This window comes from Sorex araneus, chromosome 2 (assembly GCF_027595985.1).
Source record: "Sorex araneus isolate mSorAra2 chromosome 2, mSorAra2.pri, whole genome shotgun sequence".
NCBI lineage: Eukaryota > Metazoa > Chordata > Mammalia > Eulipotyphla > Soricidae > Sorex > Sorex araneus.
Genome location: NC_073303.1, coordinates 192,762,021 through 192,771,889, shown reverse-complemented (window position 1 = coordinate 192,771,889; position 9,869 = coordinate 192,762,021). Strand labels below are relative to the sequence as shown.

The following is a 9,869-nucleotide window of genomic DNA, read 5'->3' as shown; positions in this document are numbered from 1 at the left end:
GAGAGGAGGAGGGGGCGGAGCGATAGCACAACTGGTAGGGCATTTGCCTTGCACGCGGCCGACCCGGGTTCGATCCCCAGCATCTCATATGGTCCCCCAAGCACCGCCAGGAGTAATTCCTGAGTGCATGAGACAGGAGTAATCCCCGTGCATTGCCGGATGTGACCCAAAAAGCAAAAAAAAAAAAAAAAAAAAAAGAAAAAAAGACAGGGCTGGAGCTATAGCACGGCGGGGAGGGCATTTGCTTTGCATGCAGCTGACCAGGGTTAGAGATCCTCAGCATCCCATATGGTTCCCCAAGCACCGCCAGGAGTGATTCCTGAGTGCAGAGCCAGGAGTAACTCCTATGCATTACCGGGTGTGATCCAAAAAAAGCAAAAATAGAAGCGGGAGAACAATGAGTGAACACCTTTCCGGGGAGGTTTCCTGCACAGCCCACAGGCAGTGGAACAGGGTGTTCTGGTTCCTCACGCTCCCCGGCTGGCTGGCAATTAGCCTGCTCAGTGGCCCCTGATGTTTTGTTTTTGACATAGTGACTGGACATTGCGTCCGGCCATTTGAGGCAGAAGAGAGGAGTTGCTGCTGGGAACTCAAGGGGACCCTGCCAGGGGACGGGCCCCCCTACCGCTCGTCCACTTGGGTCAAGTCTCAGGAACTCATCCTCGACCCCAGCTGTCCCTCAGTCTCCCCCTGCGGCGCCTCACAAGGGCCAGCACTGCGGTACTTTCCGCTAAGGGTGAAGGACTGTGAGAGCAAGTCTCCATGGCAACAGCAGCGCCAGCCCATCTCTGGACAGCTTATTAGGCATGTCACCAGGCTCTCTTAGGTTTCTTTTTCTTTTGTTTGTCTGGTTGCTTTTCTTTGAGGGTCCATACCCAGTGGTGCTCAAGGCTCACTCGCGATGGGCTCAGGGGAGCTGGGGTCGATCCCGAGTCAGCTGTAAGAGCCCGACCCAATGTGCTATCTCTCCAGCGCCTACTTTTTTTTTTTTTTTTGCTTTTTTTTGGGTCACACCCGGCGATGCACAGGGGTTATTCCTGGCTTATGCACTCAGGAATTACTCCTGGTGGTGCTCAGGGGACCATGTGGGATGCTGGGAATCGAACCCGGGTCGGCCGCATGCAAGGCAAATGCCCTACCCGCTGTGCTATTGCTCCAGCCCCCCTACTTTTTATTTTAGTATTTACATATTTTTTCTTATTGAGTCACTGTGAGATAGACTCTTACAAAACTGTTCATGAGTAGGTTTTAGTCATAGTGTTCCAACACCCATCCCTCCACCAGTGTACATTTCCCAGCACCAGTTCTTCTCTCTCTCTCTCTCTCTCTCTCTCTCTCTCTCTCTCTCTCTCTCTCTCTCTCTCTCTCTCTCTCTCCTTCCTCTCCCTCTTTCTCCCTCTCTCTCCCATACCTCTCCCATACCTCTTTTGGGCATTATGGTTTACAATACAGATACTGAAAGGTTATCGTGTATATCCCTTTACCTATTTTTAGCACTCAATTCTTGTCCAGGGTGATCCTTTTCAGCTATTATTGTCACACTGGCCCCTTCTCTAATAATCCTGGGCTCATCATACAGTTAGGTGGCTGAGGCATAAGCCGAGCCTCAACCCTTTTGTTTTGTTGCCAGACCTGATGTGCTCAGGGCTTACACTGGCTCTGTGCTTGGGGTCATCCCAGTGGAGATCAGGGACCATGTGGTGACAGGGACCAAGCCAGGTGTTTTTCATGCAGAAAATGCAGCCCAGTCCCCTGGGTTGTCTCCCCACTCTGAGCTCGTGTGTGTGTGTGTGTGTGTGTGTTGGGCCACACCCAACTGTGTGTGCAAGGCAAGTGCCCTACTCACCACACTAGTTCTCCAGCCCTTGTCTTGAGGATACAAACTGCTTTTTTTTTTTTTTTGCTATTTTTTTGTCACACCCGGCAATGCACTCGGGAATTACTCCTAGCAGTGCTCAAGGGACCATATGGGATGCAGGGAATCGAACCCAGGTCGGCTGCGTGCAAGGCAAACACCCTACCCGCTGTGCTATCGCTCCGGCCCCGCAAACTGCTATTCTCTTTGGGCAAGTTTATCTCAACTGAAAGTGGGGGAGCAGAATGTTATTGGATCCTGTATAAATACTGTGGGGCACAACGAAACACAACTGACCATGTCAGCTTTTCTAAGTGCCTAAAATTGACCTTTAGGTGGTCTTTCCCCTACTAGACTTGGTGTCCAGAAGTGGTGGCTTAGCATGCCAACAAAACATGCTGCCACATGGACTCATACACACCAAGCAAATCCCCTCACTTCTGATTTAAGTTCCTTCTAGCTCCATTTAATGAGGAATCTGGCTGAGTAAGGGAGACACGATTTACAGAGTCCCAGCATAGTAGGGTTGGGATAAAAGAGAGCGTGTGGATATGAAAGACAATTGTCAGCAACAAGTGCTTCTACCTCTGTGTCAGCAATCAAATCACTAAATTATATAGACTTGTGCTTTTCAAGTGTTCAGACTGCTACATTACCCTTTGTTCCTGTAACGGGCACATGATATGGGGGAGAGAAGGGACGGGGTTAGGGAAAACACTGTATGTCACCATTTCTCAAAGTTTAAATCACCTTTTCTCAAAGTTTGATTTGATCTGGAAATCTTGCTAAAATGCAGATTCAGATTCAATTACTTCTGAGTTGGACCTGGCAGCCTGCAGTTCAATAAAAGCCCAGATGCTGCTCATGATTGCTTTCGAAAAGGTCGAACATTCTTTTACCTATAGCCGCTAGCGTCTCATTCTATTGCTACTTATTTAAAAAACTTTTTTCCTCTCTTTTTTTTTTTTTTTGCTTTTCGGGTCACACCTGACGATGCACCGGGCTTACTCCTGGCTCTGCACTCAGTTGCACTCAGGAGTCACTCCTGGCGGTGCTCAGGGGACCATATGGGATGCTGGGAATCGAACCCGGGTCGGCCGCGTGCAAGGCAAACGCCCTCCAGCCCCATCTCTCTCTTTTTTCATATTGCTACTCTAAGTTGAAAAACATTCCCCTTAGGACTCCTGACAATTCCCTAGCGCCAGCTAAGTGTAGCGAAGTACGGGCCAAATCTTGGCTCCTTGCTCCTAGAAGAGCGCAGAAGACAGCGTCGGGTGCCTGGAACTCAGCGTTGGACTTTTCGATTGGACAGAACTGACGTCACTCGGAGAGGGGCGTGGCCATCATTATGACGTCTCCGGCGCTGGCTGGCCAAGAGAAGCAGCGGGAGGCGGGAGCGGAAGTGGGCAGGTGGGGACCGGCGGGCGGGGAGGGTGGCGGAAGAGCTGAGCGAGGGGAAGTCGTTCTAGAGGACCCTCTTCCGGCCTTGGGGGCCGGAAGTTGTGGCCCGGCGGCGGCGGCGGCGGCGGCGTCTCCTCCTCCTCCCCGGGGCTGCCGCGTCTACCCGGTGCGCTGCGACCGCGATCATGGGCGGGAAGAACAAGCAGCGAACTAAGGGGAACCTGCGGGTGAGTGTGGGCCTGCCCCGGCCCGGCCCGGCGCCGCCCGCCGCCGTGAGGAGCCGCGGGCGCGTGTGGCGCGCCGCGGGCGGGACGGAGCCGGGGCTCTGCGGGCGGGGAGTGACCTCTCGGCGCTGCCGCGGGCGTCCGGGTCCGGGGCTGGTCCTCGGGGACGCAGGCAGACCCCTCGCCTGCACACAGTTCTCAGGGGTGCGCACGGCGTCGCCCCTTCCCGCCCCGGCTCGCTGTCAACTTTCCCTTGAGGGCGGGGTGTGTTGGGGTGAGGGGCGAGGAGGCGGGGGGGGGCGTGGGAAAGGACAGATTGGGTGACAAGCGGTTCGGGTGAGCTCCCTGGGCAAGGAGTGGCTGCTCTTTCTTTTCTTTTCTTTTCTTCTTCTTTTTTCTTTTGACTTTTTGGGTTACGCCCGGAGGTTCTGGGGTTACTCCCGGCTCTGCCAGGAGGGAGCTCAGGGAGCTCAGTTTGTAAGAAAAGACTTTTCCCTTTTCTCTTTTTCCCTTTCTCTCTGTCTCTCTCTGTCTCTGTCTCGATGTCTCTCTGTCTCTCTCTCTCTCTCACAATCTCACTCACTCATTGGATCACACCCGGCGATGCTCAGGGGTTCCTCCTGGCCAGGAGTAGTAAGTTCAGTGATCTTGCTGTCTAAGGAGTGACTTTTCTTTTTTTCTCTTCCTTTACTTCCTGCCTTCTCTCTTTCCTTTTTTTTTTTTTTGAGCTTCTGTAAATGTTTTTAATGAAATGTGTTTTAACTTTCTTTCTTCCTTTTTTTTTTTTTTTTTTACTTTTTGGGTCACACCTGGCGATGCACAGGGGTTCCTCCTGGCTTTGCACTCAGGAATTACTCCTGGCAGTGCTCAGGGGACCATATGGGATGCTGGGAATCGAGCCTGGGTAGGCCGAGTGCAAGGCAAACACCCTACCTGCTGTGCTATCGCTCCAGCCTTTCTTTCTTTCTCTTTCTTTCTCTTTCTTTCTTCCTTTCTTTCTTTTTTTCTTTCTTCCATTTTCTTTCTTTTTCTGCTTTTTGGGTCACACCCCGCGATGCTCAGAGGTTCCTTCTTGCCAGGATTGTTAAGTTCAGTGGTCTCAGTGTATAAGGAGTAGTTTTTCTTCTTTCTTTTTCTTTCTGGCTTTTTTTTTTTGGGGGGGGGGGTGGAGAGGCACTTTGGGTCACACCAGCAATGCTCAGGACTCTGCACTCAGGAATCACTCCTAGTGGGACTCGGGGCTTCACCATATGAGATGCTCAGGATCAAACCTGGGTAGGCAGCTTGCCAGGCAAACGCCCTCCCCCGCTGTCCTGTCGCTCCGGCCCCCAGGAGTGGGCTGTCCTTTGCTCCAGAACCGGACAGAGCACCCCAGGGTACAAAGCAAAGCCCTCCTGGTTCTCCCCTCTCTCCAGCCCCCTGCAGCCGTCCCTAGGTGGCCCTGAATTTTTCTCGAGCCCCACTGGGTCAGGTCTCCTGGCCCTTCCCCCTACCCTCGCAGGGCTTCTGATTTAGCAGGTAATTGAGACCTAGGTTTCCCTGGCTTAGAGGGCAGGTTGTTTGCCTGTGCGCCCTCTTCTCCTTGGAGCCAGAGCCGCCATATGGTAGAGACCCCACTCGACTTGTTGAATCCCCAAAGAGGATGAAACCTGCAGTGTCAGCGCCGTGAGAAAGCATGTACATAGGTAGCAAGTGTGGCTGACCAGTTTGGTCCCTGGCATCACATATGGTCCCTCTCCTGAGCACCCCCAGAGCTAGTTCCTCAGTGCAGTCAGGAGTAGCCTCTGAGCAGCTCCAGGTGTGACCCCAAAACCAAGACAAAAAAAAAAAAGAGAGAGAGGTTGTGTATATACACACATACATACATAAATACATCCATACAAATATGCATACATACATAAAGATGCTAGATTAAAAAAAATTTTATTGAATCACTGTGAAATAGACCCTTACAAAGCTGCTCAGGATTAGGGTTCAGTCATACAGTGTTCCAGCACCCATCCCTCCACCAGTGTACACTTCCCACCACCAGTGTCCCAGTTTCCTTCCCATCACCCTACCCCACCCCCGCCAGCCTCTATGGCAGGCATATTTCTCTCTCTCTCTCTCCCTCCCTCCCTCCCTCCCTCCCTCCCCTTGTGGTTTGCAATATAGACTCTGAAAGGCCATCAGGATTATCCTTCTACATACTTTTAACACTCGGTTCTTGTCCAGTGTGATCACTCTCAGTTCTTTTTGTCATACTGGTCCCATTACCCCGCACACACTTGTGGGTGATTCCAACCATTGACCATCCTCCTAGCCCCTGTTTTCCCTGGCCGTGGATATTAGTCTTCTGCTAGATATTCTTTATTGCCCACCGATGAATACATTCATTTTATGTCTGTCCTTCTCCTGACTCATTATCTCACCATGATACTCTCTATGTCCATCTCTTTATAAGCAAATCTCGTAACTTCATTTTTCCTAACAACTGTATAGTAGTCCGTTGTGTAGATGTGCCATAGTATATCCATTCGTCTAAAGATACTAGGTTTAAAGGTACTAAATTCGTTTTGCTGCAGCCCAATTTTGAACGTGCTTTTTTGCCCATTTCTGATCCAGTTCTAGAGATGTCACTAGTCTGTTTTCAGTGGTAGTAGTAACTGTCTGTGCCAGTGCTGTGCTGAGTGCTTTTTGTTCTCCTTTCATCTCTAATTTGGTTTCTCCGTGTTTTACTTTTTGAAATAATCCAAATGTGAGGAAAAGCTGCATGACTCTAAAGAGCAACAACCTTTACATTCTTTAACCTAGATTCAGCAATTGTTCGTCTTTGGACACATTTGCTTTCTTGTGGCCTATGTATTTTTGCTAATTGTAAGAGATTTGCAGGAATCATGAATGACACTTGCACACTTAAAGCCTTATATTTTAAACATAGTGCCATCTTCTACAGTACTATGAGCAAAAATGTCAGGAAGCTTAGTATGTCTATCACAATCACCTAGTCATACACAGCATTTAGATGTCAATGGTCCATGTAATAATGTGTTCTCTAAGTTTTATTTTAGAGGTGGCATTATAGAAAACACGAAGTTTAGTTAGGGAATCTCTCATTCCGTTCATTTAGATCTGCACAGGGTCCCAGACAATTTGGAAAAATCTGGGTGAATTGTCCTGCCTAATTTAGATTTGCATAATTTTTCCTTATTGTTAGGTTCATGTTTACAGATGGTCTCTCTTTTACAGTGTATTATACCCTGGGGCACTGTTTGTCCCATTATTACTGGTATTTGTTTAACTACTTGGTTAGGTGATGTCCGATATAAAAACCAATGTCTTTTTATTTTTTATTTTTTGCCGTTGGGGTCACACCCAGCGATGCACAGGCTCTGCACTCAAGAATTACCCCTGGTGATGCTCAGGGGACCATATGGGATGCTGGGAATCGAACCCTGGTCGGCCGCATGCAAGGCAAACGCCCTATCCGCTGTGCTATCACTCCAGCCCCAAACCAATGTCTTTTTACATTGGTTACTAACAATATGAGTGGTACTTTGAGACTGAGGATAGTCTGTTCTCCCACGCACTTTCATGTAAGGGTTTGAGCATTCTTTGATGATTTTGCTGCAATCAGTTACTGCTATGGTGGCTAAAAAAATTAAGTTTAAGCAGACGGAGTGATAGTCCAGGAGTGACTCATGAGTTCAGAGCCAGGACTAACTCTTGAATATTGCCGAGTGTGACCCCCAAACAAAAAACAAAGCAAAAAATTACATTTCGGGCTGCAGAGATCGTGCAGTGGGTGGGGCACTTGCCTTGCTCAAGGCTGGCCTGGGCTCAGTCCCTGCCACCTCTTTTTTCCCCCTGTGCCTTCCAGGATTGATCCCTGAATGCGGAGCCAGGAGTCAGCCCTGAGCACTGCCCAGTGTACCCCTCTTCCACTCTAGAACAACTTATATTTAATCTAGACAAATCATGTAAATGTTTGGTTTGATTTTTTTGTTGTTGTTTTTGTTTTTTTTATTGTTTTTTTTTTTTTTTTTTTTTGCTTTTTGGGTCACACCTGGCAATGCTCAGGGGTTACTCCTGGCTCTGCACTCAGGAATCACCTCTGGCGGTGCTCAGGGGACTATATGGGATGCTGGGAATCGAACCCGGGTCGGCCGCATGCAAGGCAAACGCCCTACTCGCTGTGCTATCGCTCCAGCCCCAAATGTTTAGTTTTTTTGACCTTATTTATTTTATTTTATTTTATTTTATTTGCTTTTTGGGTCACACCCGGTGATGCTCAGGAGTTACTCCTGGCTCTGCACTCAGGAATTACCCCTGGCAGTGCTCAGGGGACCATATGGGATGCTGGGAATCGAACCCGAGTCGGCCGCGTGCAAGGCAAACTCCCTACCCGCTGTGCTATCGCTCCTGCCCCTTGACCTTATTTTTTGACTCTGTTGGACCAAAAAGAGATAGTATGGGGATTTGGGCTGGAGAGATAGTGTAGTGGACAGGACACTTGCATACAGCCAACTTGGATTCAATCCCAGGCATCCCGGATGGGCCCCAGAGCTCCATCAGGACTGATTCCTGAGTGCTGGAGTGACTCCTCAGCATCTTCATGGGTGGCCCAGAAACAAAACCAAACAGCAACAAAATAAGAGGATAGTGTAGGTGTTTGCTTTGTGCATGGCTAACTTTTATGGATTTTGTGTAATCTAAAACTTCATGGTCTTGCTGGGTTACAAGACCAGCACCTTACTGCGGTGCCCTCTGTCCTGCTCCAGAGGCTTAGAGAAATGGACTTGCCCAAAGGTCATAGAGCCAAGAAATCAGTGCTGGGATTTGAACTACAGAGTGCCGGTGGGCCTTCATTCAAGGAGAGACTTGGAATTCTGAACTCCTGTACTCAGTGGCCCAGGGCTACTGTTTATAAGCCATTAGTTTGATGAGAGAGACCAATAAGTGAGCAAATAAAATTCGTTAGAGTGTTATGGTTCAAGTGTGAGGAGGAAAGCAGAAAAGAACTGTGATTGAATGGAGAGGGGTAAGTGTTGAGGAAAAATGTGTTTCGGAAGATAAGGAGGAGTTTGTCTTACTTAGGGCAATGGGATGAAAGATTTGCGGGTGGAGAAAAAAGATTCTCCCAAGATCACATTATGGAGCTGGAGAGAGAGTAGACCAGGCGAGGCGCTCGCCTGGCATGCTGCTGACCCGAGTTCCGTTGCAGGCATCCTGGGCAGGTTTGGGGAGCAGTCCAGGGTCCCCATTCACCACTTTCACTTGTTTGGGTCATGGTATGGTCTAGGGCTCAAAATGAAGACTTTTTCTATTAGATGAAAATGATTAAGTTATTTTGTGAATGTGTTAAGTATTTTTTTTTCTCTGTCATGACTAATTCCTGTCATGTTTGGAGCCTAAATCAAATTAACCATTGACTTTGACTCAAAACCGCCTCTTCTATCCTGGCCGCCGTTTTATTGATTTTTCTGAGCCTACGGCTGTTTGTAACCATTTTAGGTGAAAGGGGTGGCTCGGGCTTGGTGTGTGTGTAAATGATTATGCCATCCAGGGCTCCTCCTGGGACCAGCCACTGGACTCTTGTCTTATGGTATTTTTTTTTCCCCCCTCTCTCTCTTTTGTTGTGTTTGTTTCTGTTTTGGGCCACACCTGGCAGTGCTCAGAACTTATTCCTGGCCTTGTGCTCCTGGATCACCCCTGGCAGGCCTGGGGGCCATATGGGGTGCTGGGGATTGAACCTGGGTCAACCCCTTGTGGTGTTGGTTTTTTTTTTAACCTGCTGTTCTCTCTCTCTCTCTCTCTCTCTCTCTCTCTCTCTCTCTCTCCTCACCCCTCTCCGAATCTCCCTCCATTCTGCTTCCTCTCTCCCTTTCTCCCCTGTGCTCTCTCTCTGTTTACAAAGTTACTTTTGATGATTTGTTACAGTCATTAAATATTCTAACATCAATCTTGCAGTTTCTTAAATGTAGGAGCAAATGAATATATGAATGAATGGTCTCTCTTTGTCAAAGTATTATTACACAATACTTATGTATAGCTATGAATTGTATAAAAGATATGAATTGTATAAAAATTTTATAAACCTTAATTTTAGGTAATGCATTTTGATTTTTGAAATGTCATTCTTATTTCTTTAAAATGCTGCCATGGCGCATTCAGTTGATGGCATCAGCCTCCATAGGATTATATCCATAGTTACCCCCCAAACAAAGGTGTTGTTCTGATTAGAAAACCAAGAAGTAACTCCTTGAATCCTTATTGCTAATTCCTTGCTGATAGAAACATTCATCTTTAGGGAGTATTGTAAATAATGACACCTTTGGAAAGAGGAAGTCCTAAAATAAAAGCTTGGTCTATCTTGGGAACTATCGAGGAATCTCTTCGAAGCAGTCAGA

At 48.3% G+C, this 9,869-nt stretch overlaps 1 protein-coding gene across 1 annotated transcript in view; it reads left to right on the top strand.

Annotated features, from left to right (window-relative positions):
* The first annotated feature begins 3,335 nt into the window (after positions 1-3,335).
* The window catches only part of LTN1 (listerin E3 ubiquitin protein ligase 1), a 60,936-nt gene continuing 54,402 nt past the window's right edge, over positions 3,336-9,869 (top strand). The window contains exon 1 of the mRNA XM_055127495.1: positions 3,336-3,483. Within this exon, the coding sequence (XP_054983470.1) occupies positions 3,442-3,483 (42 nt within the window). The 5' untranslated portion in view covers positions 3,336-3,441. The remainder of the gene's footprint in view (positions 3,484-9,869) is intronic.